The sequence below is a fragment of the Thrips palmi genome, unplaced genomic scaffold (assembly GCF_012932325.1).
Source record: "Thrips palmi isolate BJ-2018 unplaced genomic scaffold, TpBJ-2018v1 HiC_scaffold_8, whole genome shotgun sequence".
Lineage (NCBI taxonomy): Eukaryota > Metazoa > Arthropoda > Insecta > Thysanoptera > Thripidae > Thrips > Thrips palmi.
In genome coordinates, this window is record NW_023144635.1 from 13,041,725 (window position 1) to 13,064,250 (window position 22,526).

Sequence of the window (22,526 nt, forward strand, 5' to 3'; positions counted from 1 at the left end):
CTGTGACAGCACACTGTCGTTGAGGCCGCGGTGGACGGCGCCGCCCCGCGACTCGAGCGGCCGCATGATATCTTGCTCGATGATGAGGTCTGGCGACATCCCCGACCACGGGTGCTCGGACCGCCACACCGAGAACAGGCCGTCCTGCGCGGCCTGCAGCAGGGTGCCCGTCAGGCCCTCCATGGCCTGCACGTAGTGCCGCGTCCATTTGGTGTAGAGGTGGTGACCCGTCGCCACGAAGATTGGCTCCATGGCGCGGACGCTGGCCAGTCGCCAAGGCGCTCCGCGCGCAGAAAATTCTTCATGACGGTCACGATCTCGATGTAGTCGCACCAAAGGGCAGTTGGCACTGGCACGGTCCAATACATAGCTATTTCAAAAAAGCCAAATGTGAAAATGGGAACAACTTGCAATGCGATTAGCATTGGAATTTTTTTTTATTTTTTTTTAAATTGTGACAGTGCAGGTGCAATTAATTTAAGACCTTAACAGACTCTCCTTTCGTTTGCTGTACCGTTTAATGAATGCCATTGGTAGATCTCAATTTTATATATATTTTAATTGCTGGTTCCTGTGTTTCTTGTCAAGGACAGGAAAGATAATTAAAAAGTTGTATTTCTATTTGTATTTATCTTAAAGAATATTTATTTTTTAGAATATTTTCATTGTCAGCAGTTGAAGGCTTTAGACATATCGTCATCGATGATGTTGTTTACCGTCTGCCTTCATTCCAAGCCACAACTTCCTGAATGCTGTCTGATTGGCATGCTGCCTTGATGATTTTCAAGGACTCCTCTATATCCTGTTTGCACACAGGTCTAAGCAGTAAAGAAATTTTAAATTGTCAGGAATGCACCTTTTTTTAAATAATTGAAATGTTTACAATTGTCTGGTTCCCATGTTTCATTTCTGCTCCTTCCCCTTTGGGTTTTGCGTCCTACATCAGTCTCTAGATCCTACAACAAGATGAAAATGCAAAAACTCGATGAAAATGCCTATTAAGGGAGACTTCTATTCGACACAAGCTGTTTCGAGGCTGCGATCAATAGAAATTTGTTATTATTTTCATTATTTTTCATTATTGTTGTGAATTATTCAAATCAACACACTCGTGCAAATCTTGTCAGAATGTCAGAAACGTGTCTGAAAACCTGATCAAAATTCGCGCACTTCTGAAATCTGAAAACTTACTCTGACATTCTGCAGAACTCAGGCCATCAATATCAGCATAAGTTTTCAGAATTTCAGCTTTCAGAGGTGCGCGAATTTTGATCAGGATTTCAGACATGATCAGTATTACAGACAGCAAATTACTACTTAGGCCGGCACAGTGTTTGACTTTAATTTCTGAGAGACCATTATTATTTTCAGAATTCAAGTGCAGAACCCCAGCCCCTTCTGTGTACAGAATCTCATTACCGTTACTTTCAATTGATTCTCTGGGTGTTGACCTGTAATTTTGAACATAAGATGGATCACTCACAAGGTTATCAAAAGCACCACTATCCAAATAAAATTCCATATCTTTTGTATTTTCATCACTGACTTTCAACACTCTTGAAGTTGAAGGCACTCCAGCCAACTCACAAACTGGCCCCCTTTTGGCTATGGCCACCTTCCACTTTATTGGCCCCTTTGGCCCACTTTGAGATTGTCCGTGAGTGATATTCCCATCTCCACTTTCAGGATTTTTGGGCTTGCAATTGCAGTCATCTTCCGGGTGGTTCCTCTTCTTACAGTAACAACACCCAGGGAAAGGTCCATCGAACTGTTGTTGACGTTGGCTCCTCGATTTACATTGGATGGGAATATTTGATACGTTTCTTTTCTTGGAACCTGTTGACAAGGCAAGTGTAGCAGTCTTGCCGAAGTTGTGAAAGGCTGATATCAGTCCTGACTGTGATTTCATGAGGAGATGGTTTTGCTTGATGAAAGCACTGAAACCTGCATGATAAGCTGCAGGGTCAGCTTTTAGCATTCCAGCATAGCTCTCAAAAATCACTTTCAGCTCATCCAGCGTACTTTGAAGTGTCTCAGGAGGGATGGATTAGGAAGTGTCTAGGGTATCGAAGTCACTCTGATATTCCTATATATTTAAAAATAGGTCAAGAAAACTTGTGCCAAAATGACATGCCACTGCTAACTTATTATTTACCTGTGCCGGTGATACTTCTTCAGAGAGAACTTCAGAAGATACTTGTTCTCTAACCGAGTTGACTCCCTCCTGCTAGAGAAAAAAAATAATATTTTAGTACATTTGTTTATAGGTTTATATAATTATTTAGAGTTTGGTTGTATACAAAATAGTTTGTACCTGAGTATTGAGTTTCTCAGTATCGTCAAAGAGTCCAGCAAACCAAGCAGAAAGCATATTAGAATGCCCATGAGCGATCTCAAAGAGCACTTTCTTGTGCGTCTCATTGCATTGAAGTAGAGGGTGGATATGGGAGCTGGAGAGGTTGAATGTTTGAACAACCTTGCATAAATGCTTGCATGAAGTACCAGACTGTCCTGCAGGACATGAACAAATTTCCTAGTCCATCACAACAATGTGTTCGGTCTTCTTTCTTCTGTTCACTACTTTTTAGGTATTGGGAGTACTTGGGACACACATACATTCCAAGCCTACCAGCTTCTCAGGACGAATGAAATACCTAGACTTGAATGGATCTGAGGATCTGTTGTTGACTACATCAATGATCCTATTAATTAGATATGTGTTATAGCGGGTAAGAAGAAAGTCTAGAAGTTGCACCGGGTTGAATGCTTTCAGACGACTAAGCATTTAGTCTTTGAGAATTTTCATATTGGCCTCACTGTAGTTATTAGTGTTGTTACCTCTGGTAAGCAAATCACGTCTTGCAAAAAGAGCCCACTCATTCATTCGGGGCATTAGCTTTAACAAATGGCACTTCACTCTGGAGGCCTTATTGATGCATTCGTTTTCCATAGCGTCTTTCCATCTATCATTGAACTCCTCTTCACTTCAGGCATATACAAGGTCTTTAAACAAAAAAAACAGTTCACTACTGTTTTCCTTGGGAACATCAGATTCCCGCTCGGGCCAGTCCGCCCCTGGTCGTGAGGGTTCTGCAACCCAGCTGCACTCTTTCCTATAACTTGCAGCACAGCCTCGTTGACCTTTGTCGGCAGGGTGGCCGGATTTACGGAACCACCTCCTACAAATACATTAATTCTAACAAATTTGGCCAAAACAGTAAACGCTTTCACAACCTTCAAGCACCAAACATATTGTGGCCGTACATACCTGTGCCATACAGGCCCTGCCGCTCGTTACCCAGGGCCTTCCGCGCCTGGGCCTTCATATTGTCCCAGAGGGACTTCAGGTTTTTGACAGTTCTTGGAATGTACGCCGTATTTGAGTTAAATTTGACTTCTTACCTGCAGATCTGCATCGTAATAGAACAGCATATTTCCAGCACATTAGGTTCGGCTTTCTCACCCTCATCCACTGCCACCTCCTGAGAGGGTAGCGATGGAATGTTAGAGGTAGACGCTCCCTGGGCACAAGCCGGCCTCAGGAACTGCAAATCCTTCCAAAAATGCCATTTGGGCACATATACTTCATCGGTGCCCTTTCCACTTGTTGTTGTCTCCCGCACCTTTCTCAAATTAGCTATGAAGGTATCTTTCAGCCCTTTGAAGCTAAGAGACAATTCTGAAACAATGAATGAAGGAATTTGTGTCAGCACTGCTTCATAGATGTACTGCCAGGGTTAGGTCCTTAAGGACTCATATTAAGGTCTCATTGAACCGTCATGAAAAAAGTGTGGTGTAATTGAATTAAGTGTAGAACTTACCATGAGCCGTATATTTCCTTCCGAAGGCGTCCGACACGTCCTCCCAGGCTCTCGTTTTCAAATCTGTTCTTCTATAGAGAAGCTCCAGACAAGAAAACCACTTGGTCGGCGGCATCCTAGGAGCGGGCGCTTGTGGTGTTTTATCGGTTCCTTGTATGTATACGAACTGCCGAAAAGACTGCTCCTGTTCCATCCACTGTTCTAAGACATTGAAGTTGACTGGTTTCGACCCTGAAGTACCAGCCTCCCTCTTCTTAGCTGTCCTCTTCTTGTTCACGGCAAAATACTTATTTCTGCACTGCGTGGGCGTAAACCCTCCTGGTACCTCCTCAGAAACTTGTTTCCAGAAAGTAGCGTTGGTCGCCTGGCTCTGGTTTGCTGCCTTCTTGCGGATAACATTTGTGATGAGGACTTTCGCCTGCTCGTCAGACCAGTGGGCAACTTCTTCACTCTTAACAATTGGTGTGGGACAATTGGGCTGAACAGGAGCAGCAGGATTGATGATAGGATTGGACGGAGGGGTAGGGACAGGAGGGGTAGCAACAGGAGGGATGGGAACAGGAGGGACTCCAGACAGTATTTTCAGTTTACCTTCCTTAATCATGGTTTGAATCTGTTCGGGAGTAAGTTTGACCTGTAAAAAAAAAGGATAAAATTAGGGTACAACACACATAACAGGATAGTTTCCTAACACACTTGATGAACCTATACATAGGTTCAATTGATAGATTTCAGTACTTTAATGGCCATGAATTTCTATTACTTGTGTTAAACGTCCGTTCATTGCGTCTCAGAGACAATATTAACAACAATAAACAGAAAAAAATAAAATAAATCTCTCCAATCTCAACTCTCAACAATCTCCACTCGCAAGTTAACTTGTCCAGACTTGTCTGTCCAAAACGGCATTCCCCCTCACAGCCTTCTCCTGGCACCACATCTCGCTACTTCTTCCTCATTTCTTGAGCAAACCACGCCAGACCCACGCCCTCTGGCGTGGTCCTCGATAGTCGACTATGAGCAAAGAAACGCGCGCAGCAGCTCGCACTCGCGCGTTTGTTCGCCAGTGTGATACAGCCTTAAAGTTGTGCAGGCGTCCAGGACTGCAGCTGTAAGAATAGACACAAAACACATCAATTTAACTGCCTCTGATAGAATAACAGGAGGTTACGGGCAGCGTACCTTGTAGAACCCCGTGGAGAGTAGGGTACGCCTTGGCGAACCCTATCTTCCCACTGGGTGCTATGCAGTCCGGGGCGCGCACCCTTTGCCCGCACAAGTTCATATGTAGAAGGCGCAGTGCCCACTCATGAACTTGCCCCACACCACCTTCGGCAAAAGTCCTAACTCCGCCCCGACCGCGACGCCACCGCCGTCACCATCGACCGCCGCAGCGCGGTGCGCAGCTCCTGCGGTCCGGCGGTCGCTGCCCTCTCCGCCAACATGAGGGCGTCCGGATCCGCCGCAGGCAGCCCAAGTGCCTGCGAAGGGTCCGCCTCCGCGCTCATCTGCCGGACGGTGGTGTTGATCTCCTGGACCGCCCTGCCGAGGTTGCCGAGCCTCTTGTTGATGCGCTTCAGCGCTTGGCAAATCTGCTGCAGCGACACTGAAACACGCGAATGAAATGAGATTAGTGTGCTGTGAAACTGACGTGGTCACACCGACGTGCTGTGCGCCCAATGAAACTTATACACGTCCAACGGGTGCATCTCCTCGACTAGGATTGGCTGCACTTGTCGTTCCTGATTCTCGACAGCTAAGGGCTGTGGTAGGTCATGCAGCTGCATGGTGCGCTGTTCCAGGAGCTGCTGTCGCTGCTGCTCAAGGTGCTCCTGTTGCTCGAGTAGGACTGGATGCACTTGTCGTTCCTGATTGTCGTCGATCCCTCCAGACAAATCTTTTAAGAAAGCTGACTAAGGAGCGGGCATACTGATAGTAAGCTTGATTTGAAAGTGTAAGCCCACCCCTATTTTGACTCATAGTGAAGTCTGAAACAGCACTGGCCACTGCATCAGAACCATTAGTAAATAGGGCAGGGTCTAAGCGGGGCTCCACAGAGCGCCGCCTTTTATCCCCCTTCACTATGCTACCTGCAGCATAGTACAGGGACTTTTCCTCTGAATTAGCTAAAGTGCCAATTAAACTGGGATTACTAGGAATTGATGAGCGGACTTCTTCTGACAGTTTAGAAATCATGGCTGAAACCATACTATTGGTAATATTATGCATGCAGTTTAAACTGTGCCGCAATCGGGTCCCCGTCACCGGCATCGTCCTCAAAATAATCAATCATATTCAAATAAAATTAATACAAGAAACAACTAAGCAAACACTCTTACAAGTTTTTAAGGTTGGAATCTTTTGCCAGTGTCCATTCCACGAGTTACAACAATTTGGGCAATGCCAGGTCCACTTTTGAACTCTTTGGACTGGCACTGGCCACCACTGATTTGACGTAATACTTCACTCTTGGCTGCTGCAGCAGCAGCCACCTTCTCCCACACTTTTTTGTGGGAGCTCTTCCCTGACGTAAAGTCATCAAGGAACTCCTCACAGGTAGAGAGCAGAAGGACACACTCAGATGGCCAAATAAACGATGTGCTTGGGGATTCATCATGGTCTGCAAAAGTCAGAGGAGATTACGTAGACATGGTTGTGATGCAGGAATCGTGCATTCAACACATGACCTCAGTAATACAAAAGAAATTCATATCGTTCACTTCCTCTCCTTGTCTCTTTGAAACATTTCGATCAAGAACGCTTCATCCGACAAGAGGAAAAGCATATTTAGCATGTGTTTTGAATTCGAGACGCTGATACTCGTAGTTTAAATAGAAAACAACATTTTCACAGCCAGTAGAAATTACTTCATACATTAACTTGCGGAATTCAAGAGGATCACTAAGGGGCACATATGAACAATTTTCGTCGGTGATGGTCTGGTAAGCCAGCCAGCAGACATGGGCTCCACAGTTGATTGAGTCGGTTTGTGGCGGTAGATTAACAGTTTCAATTTTCCATCCAGACAAATGGGGTTTCACTGTTTTTAAAATGGAAAGTAAACTGCTAATGAAAATATGAGATTTGCCCTTCAGTGGCTGTTGGAGAGGATCATAGAATTAAATGACATTACTTTGAATTATAGCTAGGCACCAGTGAACACGATTAAAATTAACGGGACAAATTAAAATTTCTTTTTTCAGAGGTTACTTTTTCCATTAGTCTGGATACTTTATTGCCCTTCAGAATGGACAGGGAAGGAAGGGGCTGTCAGGCACTTATCATCCTCTTTACCTTCATCTTCTGGATTTTCCTGAAGTCCTGCGCTGGAAGGATTTTGGGAGGTCTCTTCTGCGTTGGGGGAAGAGTCCTGTAGGTTTTTGGGGCACGCCTTAGCAGTGTCCTTTAAAACATCATACACTTCATCATAGTAGTCTGTTTTTTTAATTGACTACCTCCAGAGTTCTTTAGCCCAGCAGCAGCTACAACTTTCAGCGTCTCCGACTCCATATTTTTCCACTTTTGCTGGCAGACTTTCCAGTCTTCACTGTCCCCGAAAGAGTAGCCGAGTTTCCCAATTTCTGATTCAATTTCGACGTAAACTGCCTTCTTCGTCGTTCTCTTGTCCTTTAGTTTGTCCTGGACCTTTTCGGACTTAATGAGGCCAATCAGAGCATCCCGAGCTTGAAGATCCAGGCTGCTCGGTATTTTTTACCCAGATCTCTGAACAAGAGGACGTTGAGGTGGAAGCACCTGCTTGCATTCCACTTGCTCTGAACTTGAAGGTGAAACCGCAGTCTCTGCAGTGGGCTTAACTACGGCTGGCTGCTCACATAGCAGGGCCAGAGTAGCACTAGAACTTTCTTTGAACATAGTTTCGGCTGAAAGACATCCATAGAATTACGATGAAAGAGCTTTGAGGATGTAAACAAGGGAACCTTACCCTTGATCAACTTACTGATAATATCATAGACCTCGAAGCCGTCATCGTCACGTACCTGTTTAACCAAACCAAGGTTTAACTTTAAGAAGTCCATAAGCTTGACTTGGAAGCTGGAGAAGGCACCTGTGTCGTGCTTTTCTGTGTAGTCCGATATGATGACATATGAAAGCTTGACTATATCACCTCCTTTTTTTGCGTAGCACATGAAGGGATGAATAGTTGCTTGCTTATTACTGAAGTAATGACTTTGCGCACTCTCTTGGATTACATTAGACGTGCCCCTATCCCGCGTAATTATTATGTACACACAGCGTGTCAATAGTAACAAGCCGCAGTGGGGACACGCGGCGTGTATATAATATCGGTCATCAACTGATTGAAGAGCAAATGGACAAATTAAGGGACCACAGCTTATTCTACCTGTCTGCTTAGGTTTCTGAACAATTTTTATTTTCCACAATGAGCATGTGGGGAATATTTTCTTAAGGTCATCAACCATTTTAGGAAGAAGAGGAAGACAGATGGTAGTTAGAGGTGCCTGCATGGGATCATAGAATCTTATCTCACACTCTTTGATGAACACAGCAACAATGCACAAGTGATTACCAAAGTTAACAGGGCCGAAGATAATATTTTTGGTCCTTAGACCTTCACTGAACCTAGAAAGATAACCGACATTTGAAATCCTCCTTGATGCCTGGGAAGCATGATCTGAACTTAAAGAAAAAGTACTATCATATTTCTGGGACAATTTGAAAAAGAAAGCGTTAACAATAGTGCAATACAACCAGCCACGCACAAATATTGGGTCCCTCCTCCTGAACATTTCTTCTTTCCCATCCAGCAGATGCTTTTCAAGAGACTTCAGGTGCACCAACGAAATTTTGTCCTGACCACAACGAAGGACCCAATCAAAGGGATCAGCCACGCAAGTGCTGGGCAGGGTGAAACGTGGATCGACATTGATCACCTGGTCAGCATCATTTTCGCTGTCAGAACTGTTCTCAATAAGGGTGCCTTTTTCTTAGCAGCAAGCACAGCTCGATCAACTTTGCGTTTTTTCTTTTGAGGTCTCTTAAAAGAAGAAACCTGAGATATTTGAGTTTTCAATTTGTCATTTGGAGCATAAGCTTCGTAGAAGGAACAGTAGAGACATCTTTTTTGTGTTTTGCTATGGAAGACTCTAAACCAAGGACAAGATCAGACAAAACTGCATCCACATGAATTGGGGAATGATCAGTCACAGCATTTTCTTGAGCGGCACTGACAAACTGCTGTAGAAGTGGTTAGAGAGGTTATTACCCCCTCATACTCCTGAGGAAGGGTCCAGATGAACCTGGTCACAACGTCAAACTCAGACTTTCCGAACCTGCCTCCCTCAGCTCCCAAACTAAAGAGTCAAATTTTGTCACATAATCGTTTAACGAAATCTCTTGAGGTCGGTATTTTAGCAGATAGTACTTCTTGGACAGAAGCAAGCGAGTCCTCGCACTGACTCGCTTGTATCTCTCCTGAAGGGCGTCCCAAATTGCCTTAGCTTCATCCAGCCCTTTTACCAGCTCGAATGCGCTTTTCCCCATTCTCATAGTCAGTTCACCGGCACACATCCCCTCCTTCCTTCGTAAGTCTTTAATCTCTTCCTCCTGTGGGGCTCGGCCTCGTTCAAGACGGTGGCTTCCCTCCGCAGGGCCTCGCTCTTCTTCAGCTCGTCGAAGAGCTTGCACTTGCTCACCCCGTACAGCCGAGACACGGTGTCGCAGCCAGTCAGGGCGTGAGCCAGGGGCAGGCACGACACCATCTCAAGGCCCAGGAACTCGCGGATCGCGGCAATATCGTGGCGCTTGCGCTTGCCATCTTGGCCGGGGCTCTCTACGTACAAATTGGAGGCGCTCTCCGCCCTCGCGACCAAGATGACAAGGATGTCAGTGTCCTTCCCGATGACAGTGACACGGCGCGCTGGCGACGGCAAACAGTCCATGGCGGCCTTCGCCACGTCCACGTCTGCGTCGGCCCTGGACTGGATTACCGCAACCCCGCCCTGCTGTAAATGCCCTTCTAACAGTTTCAGAAACTTGGCTTTGATGGCCTTGTTCCCTAGAAAATCTCTCTGATTGAATTCGACGAGGGTGTCCCGGGGTGTCCTCGTCGAATTCGATCTCAGGGCAGGGTTTTCGGCTGCTCGCCATTTCCCGCCGCCGGTGCTCCTCGGCCTTGGTACTCCAGCCGTCGAACACTACAATTATCCGGGCTGCCGTGCCGAAGTGTGACCTGACTTGCTTCAGAATCGCCTCGAAAACATCCCAAAAAGTCACTCTGCGGCGCGGCGACTCGGGGCGCGGCCAGACCACGATATGCATCAAGTGGCCACCGTCTACAACAACTACTAACTCTTTGGGGTGCTGCTGGCTGCCAGGGGCAGCGCCGGCCGGGGAGGGGCCGGCCGGGGCGGGCACATCACCGGGGGAAGTCCCAGCGCTGTCCGCAACGGCTTCCACGTCATCGACGTCTTCGTGGGCGTCGCTGACGGCGTCCTCGGCCGCGGCGGGGAGGTCTGATCCTGGGCACAACCTTGAGACCAACTCGTACCTAGCCGCTGAGCGCATGAGCCCGTGCTTGTCGAAAAGGGCTGGAGGCATGACGGCGTGCTCATACGCCATGTACTCCCTCAGCTTGCCCTGCTGGTTGCCGGGCTCCACTGTCATGGCGCACCTCAGGGCCATACGGAGGTACTCGGCGCTGTTTAGCTGTTAAGCAAACAGCAGAGCATTTTAAATCTAAACCGATACAGCCGCTGCGAGGAAATGATTACATGTGTTTTCGTGACACTCACCTCAGCGGCCGGCTTCTTCCTGAGGGCAGGCTGGTTCTCCGCTAGGGTGATAATGCGGTCCTTGCGGCTGATGGAAAGTGCGGCGAAGTTCTCGCCGGCCATCTTGTCCAGGGCAGCCCGGCCCAGGCGCTCCGCGTCGTCACAGTTCACTCGACTACTGCCCGGGACTCCAGTTGAGATGTTGCGTATTCCGGGAAGCACGTCGAACGGGTTGTGCTTGTGCAGGTACTCCGTCAGCTTGTCGGTGCTCGGCGTCCGTGCTCATACGTGCGTCGCGCAGCTCCACGTGGAGGATGTCTTGTAGACGCCGAGAAAGTTCTCCACCTCGACCAGGACGTCGTGGAGGACAGCACACTGTCGTTGAGGCCGCGGTGGACGGCGCCGCCCCGCGACTTGAGCGGCCGCATGACATCTTGCTCAATGATGAGGTCTGGCGACATCCCCGACCACGGGTGCTCGGACCGCCACACCGAGAACAGGCCGTCCTGCGCGGCCTGCAGCAGGGTGCCCGTCAGGCCCTCCATGGCCTGCGGCCTGCACGTAGTGCCGCGTCCATTTGGTGTAGAGGTGGTGACCCGTCGCCACGAAGATTGGCTCCATGGCGCGGACGCTGGCCAGGTGTAGCTGCCAGTCGCCAAGGTGCTCCGCGGGCTGAAAATTCTTCATGACGGTCACGCTCTCGATGTAGTTGCACCAAAGGGCAGTTGGCACTGGCACGGTCCAATACATAGCTATTTCAAAATAGCCAAATGTGAAAATGGGAACACCTTGCAACGCGATTAGCATTGGATTTTTTGTTTTGTTTAAATTGTGACAGTGCACGTGCAATTAATTTGAGACCTTAACAGACTCTCCTTTCGTTTGCTGTACCGTTTAATGAATGCCATTGGTAGATCTCAACTTTATATTTATTTTAATTGCTGGTTCCTGTGACACTTCTCATTGTCAAGGACAGGAAAGATAATTAAAAAGTTGTATTTCTATTTGTATTTATCTTAAAGAATATTCATTTTTTAAATTTTTTAAATTTGTCAGCAGTTGAAGGCTTTAGACATATCGTCATCGGATGTTTTTTTACCGTCTGCCTTCATTCCAAGCCACAACTTCCTGAATGCTGTCTGATTGGCATGCCGCCTTTATGATTTTCAACGACTCCTCTAAACTCTTTGGGATGGCCTTTGCCTTGTCCTTAATGATGTCGTGGATTTCGTCGAAATACGCAGGCCGCTTCACCTGGGCTCCTCCAGTATTTTTGGGGCCAGCAGCTGCAATTACTCTAAGCGTTTCGCTCTCCATGTTCCTCCACTTCTGGCCACAAACTTTACCAGCATCTCGAGTACCAAAGCAAAACCCCATCTTTAACATCTCACTCCCAACGTCCTCCCACAGCTTCTTCTTTGTAGTCGGCCGGGGAGGGGCCGGCCGGGGCGGGCACATCACCGGGGGAAGTCCCAGCGCTGTCCGCAACGGCTTCCACGTCATCGACGTCGTCGTGGGCGTCGCTGACGGCGTCCTCGGCCGCGGCGGGGAGGTCTGATCCTGGGCACAACCTTGAGACCAACTCGTACTCAGCCGCTGAGCGCATGAGCCCGTGCTTGTCGAAAAGGGCTGGAGGCATGACGGCGTGCTCATACGCCATGTACTCCCTCAGCTTCTCCTGCTGCTTGCCGAGCTCCTCTGTCATGGCGCACCTCAGGGCCATACGGAGGTACTCGGCGCTGTTTAGCTGTTAAGCAAACAGCAGAGCGTTTTAAATCTAAACCGATACAGCCGCTGCGAGGAAATGATTACATGTGTTTTCGTGACACTCACCTCAGCGGCCGGCTTCTTCCTGAGGGCAGGCTGGTTCTCCGCTAGGGTGATAATGCGGTCCTTGCGGCTGATGGAAAGTGCGGCGAAGTTCTCGCCGGCCATCTTGTCCAGGGCAGCCCGGCCCAGGCGCTCCGGCGTCGTCACAGTTCACTCGACTACTGCCCGTTGAACGGGTTGTGCTTGTGCAGGTACTCCGTCAGCTTGTCGAGGTGCTCGGCGTCCGTGCTCATACGTGCGTCGCGCAGCTCCACGTGGAGGATGTCTTGTAGACGCCGAGAAAGTTATAATTTCTTGACGGGTCGACTAGTTAACGCATTCTTAAGAGAATAGGGTCGACTTACGTGAAGATGTGTCCTGATGCGCAAAATGGCGCTCAGCATCTCCAGGCCCATCCTGTTGCGAAGCTTGGTCTTCACAACGGCCAGGACACTGAAGAGCCGTTCCACCACTGCATTGCTAAGAGGCAGGGTGAGGCAGCTCAAGACGAAGCTCGCCAGCTCCTTGAACACGAAGGCGCCAGCGCCATTCTTCACTTCGCCCACAGCCGCCCAAAACTTGACAATGTCCACTGACCCCACATTTTCCTCGTTCGGGCATATATCTTCGAAGGACATTGAAGCCAACTTCTCCCATTGACAGGCAAGTAGCTCCTGCTCTGCTGCACTGTGCTCTGAAAGCAACAGAATCAAAGTTAAAACAGCACATTATCAAAAGTCACGAAACAGCTGGTCGATTCCGATGCTCGGGCTCGACGCTCCGTCTCTCTCGCACTCGTTCGCACTCCAACGGTGCACTCCATGAGTGCACTGGTGAAACAAAGGCATAAAAATTATGCCCTTTAAGGGCGTCAACGATTTACGCCCTTAAAGGGCATAAATCGTTTATGCCTTTGGGAAGGGCATTAAAATTTTGCTTGAAATTCCTATACCATTTACGCCCTTCCCAAGGGCATAAAACGATTTATGCCCTTGCAAGGGCGTAAAAGAGTATTTATGCCCTAAAGGGCGTAATTTTTATGCCTTTGTTTTACCAGTGTGCGAGAGAGACAGCGGACTGATTCCGAACACTGCTTCCGCGCTGTCTCTCTCGCTCCGTTACGGGGCGCCCCAGGAGTACGAGAGAAATAGCGATGAGAGAAGTGCGGAGAAGTGGTCGGAATCAGCCTGCAGAGCGACGAGGGCTGACATTGAGTGGCATACGTACTGACGAGGTCCCTCGGCAGGGCACTAAAGCTTGGCCTGCCCCGTACAGTGTCCAGCGCCATGGAGGGCGTAAAGGCCTTCATCTTCGTCACCCCTTCCACGCACGAGGGCAATCTGTTCAGGAGTTCTGTTACAAATGCGTGCAAAAAGTTCTTGCACGCAGTCTTAACGGCCGTCCTTTGGTCATCATCAAGACCCTCCTCCAACATTGTCCGATAAAACGCTTCGCCGTCGGTGTATTTTACCAGCTCCAGCGGCAAGTGGTTTTCTTCTCGAAGCATGGCCATTTTTAGCGCCTGCATCTCTGTCAAGTTCACCATCCCTCCAGGCTGCGTAAGGCGGATCGCCTCCTTCTTGAGAATACGCCTCGCCATTGTATCAATGAACAGGCGGAGGTCAGCGTACACCTTGCTGATGTCCGCGTACCCTCGTTGGAATGCCACGTTCAAGGAGGCGATTTCCCGCAGGATGGGCTGAAGGAACGCCAAGTACACCCGATGCGTACCATCTTCATGGAGATTGGCCAGGTGGTGTGACATCGGGCAGTCATGGTTCGGGTCCTGGTCCGCTACACTGCGAAACAGGGTACGCAGCGCGTCGTACTGTTCTGCGTGTGACTTAACAGCACCGTACCATGACAGCCAGCGCGTCGTGGCCAGACGCACCAGGTGGGGTGGCCTTTCCTTTCCAGTGAGTGTCTAGAAATAAATAAAAGCCAGTAAGTCACTCTAAGGGGGAAAAGTAATTTAAAATGTTGGTTCTTGTTATTTAAATATTACCTGGTACAGCTCGTTGTATTGTACCTTGCGCAAAGCGCTGTGGGAGAACCAATTCCGGGACTCCCGAATGATCATTTCCAGGGACCCTGGCAAAGTGCGGCCTGCACTGCTGCTGCATTTGTCAAGAGCGTGGCAGATGCACTTGACTAAATGCAGCTCCGGTACGTCCCTCCTTTTCAGGAGGGCGTACAACGAGTGGTTCGAGCCGCACAAGTTGGAGGCGCCATCGGTCCCCGGCAAACATCTTCTTGACGTTTAGGCCCACAAGCTGGAGGAACTCCGTGACGGCCCGGTATAGGTCCTCCGCTGTTGTCCGTGGCGTTTCCACCAGCCCCAGGAAGTCCGTCAGCATGGCCTTCTCCTTGGCGCAAAAGTAGCGCACCATTAAGGCCATGTGCTTGACGGTCGTAGTGTCCGTAGACTCATCGACGATCAGAGAATAATCAGGGGGTGGCAACGGCCTAGGAAGAGCGTGAAGCGATGCTCGCGCCGTCAGTGCAGAGGTTGCGCACTTGTTCGAGATTATGAAAACTAGACTGTGTTCTTCAAAACGCTTTGCTTCGATGGAAAGGGCTTGAAATTTAGGGTGCATTAGGCTAATTGCTCTTCTCCAAACTCTCACCTTACCTGTTATTAAGGTGCAGTTAAAACACCTACAAACACGAGAAATCATAAAATTTAGGAAAAACTCGAATGCGCCATGTTGATGTTAATGGTTCCACCCTTGTGTCCGGTTGAATTGGAAGTATCGGGCAGTCTACTAGGCCTAATCCACCCCAAATTTTGTGCTCTTTTGATCTGTGCAAAACGTTTTGCAATCAACGGGCTAGATGTTACAATCGAAGCAAAATAAGTAACCAATGCACCTTACTCGCGCATGGCTTCACGCGCTTCCTAGGACCTAGGGCCTAGGACCTAGGCCGTTGCCGCCCCCTGGAATAATGTCCGTCTCCGATGTCGTCGATGAGCTCCTGCAACATCCCTGGGGCCACCCACTTTGAAAAAACACGGGGGGAAACCTTCGTTTAGGACGCGTTACTGGTGTTCCCCGAGTACAAGGGGAAAAAGGGCAAGGTCCCACCCGGAATTTTTTTGGGTTTACTGGTTAAAACCCCGGATTTTTTACGGATTCCTTGTAACCATAAAATAAAGGCGGAACCAAAAGGGACGGTTTAAAATTGGGGGTCCCGAATTACAGTAAATCCCGGGAAAAAATTTTGGGTTTTCCCGTGGGTTTTTTTCCAGTGCCTTTTTTTCCGGGGATTTTCTTTGGAGGGCCAGGCCCCCCACGCTGGCTTCCCTCCCCAAGGATTAAAGGGGTCGGGTTTTGGCCGCCCCCCTGGTGGGAAAAACGATGGATTTTTCCCCGCTTTCCCCGGGTTTAAGATTTTTTTTTAAACCCTTTAAATTTTGGAGGCGGAAAAAAAAAATAGGCCGGTTTTTAAACTTTGGGGTGCAAAAAGCAACAGTAACAGATTAAAGTACCCAAAAGAAAAAAAACCTTTTTAAGCTTCCCTTCGTGATGGGAAAAAATTTTTTAAAAGGTATGGGCGGCTTGTTGGGATTTTTTAATTGTGGATGGGCCCAGGGGGGGACACACCTTCAATAGGTTTCTGAAATTTGGATTTAAAAATTTTTTGAAGGGGTTTTTGCCAAGCCAACCCTGGGTGAAAAAAAAAGGCAAACATTTGTTTTGTTCAAGATTTCCCAAGAGGTTTTTTTAATAAACCCCCTTAAATTTTATTTTCAAAGAAATAGCCCTTTAAATTTCTTAAATTTCATAAATTTTGGCCCGGTGGTCCTGAAAAAGGTTTTCATAAACAGCCCTTAAAAAAAGCTAACCCTTTAAAATTTTAAAAAACGAACGAAAGTAAGGAAAAGGGGGATGTCCAAGGCTTGAAAAATTTTTGAATGGTACGAAACAACCTGTTTGGTGACTTTTTTATTTGTGGAGTGACGGGTTTAGGTGGTGGGATGGCACACTTCTATACAAGTGAGTTTCTTTGTATTTATATTTGTATTTATTTCTTAGAAGGGTACATATACATCTGCAGATGCACAATTCTGGGTCAACAATAAGAGTGTGAAAAATAAAAGACAAACAACATTCAGAATTCAGAAATATCATAGAGTTCCCTACTTATGAGGTACTTTTTCAGTAATTAAAAAAAAAAAACTCTTAATTTTTATTTTACAAATGAAATTAGCTTGAGTAATAACTGAAATGGTTACATAAATGGCACAAGGTGGTCGTAGTAAATTGGTTTACATCATCAGCCCTGAAAAAAGCATGCGTAAGCATTGTATAATTTGTAAACATATACGAATCAGAAATGATAGGAGGAAAAGGTTGAAGAGGTGTCTTACCAGTTGCTTGAAATGCTTCTTGCAATTGGGGAGGTAGCAGATTCTTTTTTACCTTCTCGTTTGCGCTGAAGATACGCGCTATTTCAGTTCCTGCGTAAGGAAAACGCAATGATCAGTAAAGGAATGAGGAATCGTGTGAATAGCTGCAAAACGATATTGGTTGGTTGAAAACTTACCGAATGGAATGAGGCCGTTGACACGGCGCCCTCTTCCATATGCTGTCGTAAAGAACGCTGGTGTTTTGTCTCTAGCCAAAGTATTGGCCTCGTTACAGGCCTCCGGCGGCAAGTCAATATTTATGTACACGAATATGGCCATGCCATCCGGCACTATCAAGGCTTGCCTTGATAGTTTTTCCCAACGATGTCTCGGCCGCTTCCAATGCGGCCACTTTGTACAATTGCAGCGGCATTAGCTCTGTGATTTTTTTATATTGCCGCCGCTGCGCTTGTGAGGCCGCCACCTCGTTAAATGAAGCAAAGAGACTCATCTGAAACAGACAGAAACAGACTAGTGTTACGGAAAGTGGCGGAAAGACCCCTTAGGCTCGGTTATGCCCTGCCCTGTTGTTCGCGGAGCGAGTTCGCGAGCGGCAGCGAGCGAACTCAGCGGAGCGCCACTCATCCCCTAAGATCTGCTCGTGTCTGTCTGAAGCCTTGTCCGGACCCCCCTGTCCGGACCCCCCTTAGCGCCCAAAAGCTCATGTCTGTCTGAAGCCTTGTCCGGACCCCCCTGTCCGGACCCCCCTTAGCGCCCAAAAGCTCGTGTCTGTCTGAAGCCTTGTCCGGATCCCCCTGTCCGGACCCCCCTTAGCGCCCAAAGCTCGTGTCTGTCTGAAGCCTTGTCCGGACCCCCCTGTCCGGACCCCCCTGTCCGGGCCCTCCTTAGCGCCCAAAAGCTCGTGTCCGTCTGAAGCTTGTCCGAACCCCCCCTGTCCGCACCCCCCTGTCCGGACCCCCCTGTCCGGACCCCCCTTAGCGCCCAAAGCTCGTGTCTGTCTGAAGCCTTGTCCGGACCCCCCTGTCCGGACCCCCTGTCCGGGCCCTCCTTAGCGCCCAAAAGCTCGTGTCCGTCTGAAGCCTTGTCCGGAACCCCCCTGTCCGCACCCCCCTGTCCGGACCCCCTGTCCGGACCCCCCTTAGCGCCCAAAAGCTCGTGTCTGTCTGAAGCCTTGTCCGGACCCCCCTGTCCGGACCCCCCTGTCCAGACCCCCCTGTCCGGACCCCCCTGTCCGGACCCCCCTGTCCGGACCCCCCTTAGCGCCCAAAAGCTCGTGTCTGTCTGAAGCCTTGTCCGGACCCCCCTGTCCGGACCCCCCTCACCGAATCCCCCTTAGCGCCCAAAAAGCTCGTGTCTGTCTGAAGCCTTGTCCGGACTTCCTGTCCGGACCCCCCCTGTCCGGACCCTCCTTAGCGCCCAAAAAGCTCGTGTCTGTCTGAAGCCTTGTCCGGACCCCCCTGTCCGGACCCCCCTGTCCGGACCCCCTTTCCGGACCCCCTGTCCGGACCCCCCCGTCCGGACCCCCCTGTCCGGACCCCCTGTAAATGATTAGGTTAAGTTGGGTTAGGTTACTTTAGGTTACGTTAGGTTAGGTTCGGTTAGATTGGGTTAGGTTCGGTTAGGTTGGGTTAGGTTAGGTTAGGTTACGTTGGGTTAGGTTACGTTGGGTTAGGTTAGGTTGGGTAAGGTTACGTTAGGTTAGGGTAAGTTAGGTTGGGTTTGGTAGGGTTAGGTTAGGCTAGGTTACGTTAGGTAAGGTTGGGTTAGGTTAAGTTAGGTTAGGTTGTTTCAGGTTTGGATGGGTTAGGTTAGGTAACGTTCGCTCCTTGGCTGTACCACACAGTTTCGGCACCCCTTGCCACTCGCAAAGCTCCTGTCTACCCAAAGTCATGACCACACCAGCTTTCCAAGGTCGTGTCTATCTACAACTTTGTCTAAACCCCCCCTGTCCCGAACACCTTGTCAACACGCCTTCGATTACACGCGCCCTGCCGCCCCTAAACCTCATTTTTCGCTAAAACCTTATACAAACGACCCTATTGTCGCTGCCTAAAGCAACACAACAGTTCCCTCGGGAAATGGGAATAAATTATCACAATTTAAAGATTTTTTTGAAATTTTTTGAAATTTCCAAAGAAACTGATACCGCGAGCGAACGAGCGACGCGAACATAAAAAATGTAAAAAACAAATAAACATGCTCCAATGGCATATCAAATTGATCAAATTATTTATGTTTGCCCGCGTGTTGCCGGTTTCCGGCTGTCTAGTTAGGGCGTGTTTGGCGATACCCCGCTCCTAGGCCGGGCTCGGCGATGCCCCGCGCCCAAACCGCTGAGGTCCGCTCGTCTCCGCCTGGGCGTGGGTCGGAGTGACGAAGGGCGCACGCAGGGGGCACAGTCTGGCCCCGGCCCCTACTAGGGTGGGCCGTAAAACACGATTTTTCGATATCGCAAACGTAATAGCGCGCCAAAGTTACTCCATGGCAATACAAACTCAACGCGATCTGGGCCAGGTCTGTAACTTGAAGCTTGACCCTCGCGCATCGACGTTGAAAATTCAAGAATTCGACTTTCACGGGTTTTTCTAAAAACAGCCATAGAAACTGAACCTGATGTCCAAATGATGTTTCCGAGACGGAAATGGAAACGTCTGATCATGCTTTATTAGTTTAAGACCACCGGGACCCTCTACGAGCAGTAGGGGACTGATGGGAGAAAATTACATAATTACAATTTTTTTCCGTTTTTTACAAAATGCAAAAATTGCCTTCAGGGTTTGATACGGCCATCCTGACGTCACCGTACCCGAACCATACCCCGAATCATCTTCTCTAAGGACCCCTTCCCCGTTTTCAGCGCACGGGGTACCCCGGGATCCGTTCACACGTTAGGATTTGGACGCCGAAAACACATGTTTTACTAATAATGCAAATTATCGATACTCAGGGCACTGTAGGGCCTTCGTCTCGTCCGTATGAACTGTAGTGAATCAAAATCGATTACTAGATGGTGTCTTTGCGTCACAGGCACCTACCAGTATATTAACAATCGGATGGAGAGACCTTTAGAACGCTATTTCCATTGAAGGTTCGGTTAAATCCGTTTTCCAAACATTCGGTTTCCACTGTACTGCTCTTGGCTCGCCCGGAAAATCCGAGACGACTCAGCCCTCACCACGAGAAGGTGGCAGCACGTCGAGATTCACCACCTTCCTTACCCACCCAACCACAGGTGGGGCTGCGACACACTGTTTAAAAGGCCGTTCATTTCAAGGAAAAAGGTACGGCTAGACCGTACCACACGATGTACAGAACAGCTGTACCCAAAAACCGTGCTTCCCATGAGATCCTATGTCATGAAAAACCGTACTCCGTACCCCAAAAGCCGTACTGGCTGAGGTATTGTGGTACCAGGCAAATGTTCTACTAGACTGTGCCTGTATTTTTTCCCGTGGATTTTTCCTGCAGCGCGTGTATAAGTTGACACCTTGATACTGTACGCAGGAGAATGGAGCAAATCGCGAAGGTACAGTACGCCAGAACAAAGGTAAATGTTTACCTGTAAGAAGGCATCACTTCCAAAATTGGTCGACTGGCGTTACATGTCCCTGCGGCTGTCGCAGGCAGTCCTACGCAAATTTTAACGGTAGTGAGAAACTACCATAACGGAGACAAACGAAACAGGGGCCTGTCTACGGGGGGCTCAGCTCTACCAGCGCACCAAACGAAAGTATGTTCCCTGGGCCGTTGCAAACGGACATAACGGTGAGAAAGGAAATGAGAATCTACACAATGGATAAGAATAACCCTTATAAACGTGCAACCACCTTCTGTCGTTAATCCAGACGAGCCATTTACGGCCTAAAAGACGTTTTAACTCCAGATTAACGAGATTTACAGTGCTAATAGCGTTCTAAAGGTCTCTTCGTCCGATTGTCTACATACTGGTGGGTTCCTGCGACGAAAAGACACCATCTAGTAATCGATTTTAAGTCACTACAGTTCATACGGACAAGACGCGAGTGCCCTACAGTGCCCTGAGTATCGATAATTTGCATTTTTAGTAAAACATGTATTTTTGGCGTCCAAATCCTAACGTGTGAACGGATCCCGGGGTACCCCGTGCGCTGAAAACGGGGAAGGGGTCCTTAGAGAAGATGATTCGGGGTATGGTTCGGGTACGGTGACGTCAGGATGGCCGTATCAAACCCTGAAGGCAATTTTTGCATTTTGTAAAAAACGGAAAAAAATTGTAATTTTGTAATTTTCTCCCATCAGACCCCTACTGCTCGTAGAGGGTCCCGGTGGTCTCAAACTAATAAAGCATGATCAGGCGGAGAACTGTAAATATATTAGATCTTGAAACAATGTCGCGTAATTCTAACGTGAATAGGGACACTATTAAATATGCAATTCTTTCTATTCGAATATTTAAAAAAATTTATACATCATGTATCTGAATCACGCAGTGTGTACTGACAGGTTATTCCCCTTCCGCCCCTAGCGGCATCTGTCGCCATATCGTACTAACTATATATCTGGTTTATAACCCGGGAAAAGAAATAAAGTCAAATAAGAACCTTTAATCTGAGTGCGCTCGTAATGTTTGATTTGTGTAACGTTCTGCACGCGTGTTCAACGAAAGAAACTATTTTGGCAAACCTATGAAAAATAACTATTCCGCATTCAAGTGCATCATTAATTCCAATATGTTATTGCCTCAGTGGTTTTTAAAAAGTAGGCCCTAGAGGGAGGGTTCCCCGTCACTAAACTGTCCAACCTATCCTAACCAAACCTAACGGGCTTTTGACAGATCTTACGCTACTCGCGACAGATCTCACGCTACTCGCGATCGCGACGCATCTTATGCTACTCGACAAATCTTACGCTACTCGCGACCGATCCTACGAACGCGGACACGTTAAATTAAAAATTAGTTTGGAATCAAACCTGTGGTTAACTGTTTTTGCAATAAAAAACATTTATCTTTTAAATATTCGAAAAAATTATAAAAACAGTTGGGGGGACCCTCCAGATGTTTTCCATTTTAATTATGTATTTTTCTGGGTTTAAAGAAATAAAGCATTCTAATCAAAAATTCAGTTGAAATATTATTTCAAATCACTATTAAAATAGTCTGTTTTAAACATAACAATCACTATAATTCGTGGACTTGTGCACGTAAGCGCTATCTAACAATTAATACAGAACATAGTTGCATTTACTGCTACCAATATACTATGTAAAAAACAGAGAACATAAACAATCAAACCTTTAACAACCATGTTTATTTAAAAACAATGTACTTGAATGAGGTAAATCTTGATTTTTGATTTCAGGTTCAAAGTAAAAGTGTTACAAAACATAGAAACGGTCAAATGGTCAAAAGGGGGAACATATTAATCAATCAATCTTTAACTATTAAAAATAAGTGACAGCACTTACAGAACTATTGAGCATTGAAGCAGACTAGAAGACCTGTCAATTTTAAAAGAGATAAAACCATGATACTAAGTCATTTCAAAGGTAAATGTAAGTTAAAGGTGACTGCAATTATCTCAAACAAAAGATTCATAACATAATATTAAAAGACACAAGGCAAACAGACAACAGTGTCATAGCGCCTACTTAAATATTTCTTAGGAAAATATATAAAAGTTTGAGTGATCACACATGGAACACATAAACATTATAGAGGCATAAAAAAACTATCAATATTTCCTATTAACTAACATGACTTATACATTTCTACCGTCTATTGCTAAAATAAAG

At 47.6% G+C, this 22,526-nt stretch overlaps 2 protein-coding genes and 1 long non-coding RNA gene across 5 annotated transcripts in view; all 3 read right to left on the bottom strand.

Moving 5' to 3' along the window:
- LOC117652972 (cytochrome P450 6a2-like) overlaps nucleotides 1–22,526 on the bottom strand; it is a 221,462-nt gene that overhangs the window by 57,550 nt on the left and 141,386 nt on the right. The gene's annotated exons all lie outside the window — the stretch shown is intronic.
- Nucleotides 2,321–3,365, bottom strand: LOC117652980. The gene is made up of 2 exons (XM_034398257.1): nucleotides 3,269–3,365; nucleotides 2,321–3,179 (listed from the first exon to the last, which is right to left on the bottom strand). The coding sequence occupies exons 1-2, from the start codon at nucleotides 3,324–3,326 to the stop codon at nucleotides 2,914–2,916; spliced, it is 324 nt and encodes a 107-aa protein (XP_034254148.1). The 5' UTR covers nucleotides 3,327–3,365; the 3' UTR covers nucleotides 2,321–2,913.
- Nucleotides 16,598–16,985, bottom strand: LOC117652982. Its single transcript, XR_004588203.1, has 3 exons — nucleotides 16,931–16,985; nucleotides 16,755–16,844; nucleotides 16,598–16,666 (listed from the first exon to the last, which is right to left on the bottom strand). It is a non-coding gene; the product is annotated as an uncharacterized LOC117652982 (long non-coding RNA).

Bases quoted from the DNA above. Each gene is read 5' to 3' on its own strand.
- LOC117652980 (XM_034398257.1), bottom strand. From the start codon at position 3,326: ATGAAGGCCCAGGCGCGGAAGGCCCTGGGTAACGAGCGGCAGGGCCTG. The intron at 3,180-3,268 runs GTATGTACGGCC...ATGTATTTGTAG, and splicing joins GCAGGGCCTGTATGGCACAG to GAGGTGGTTCCGTAAATCCG.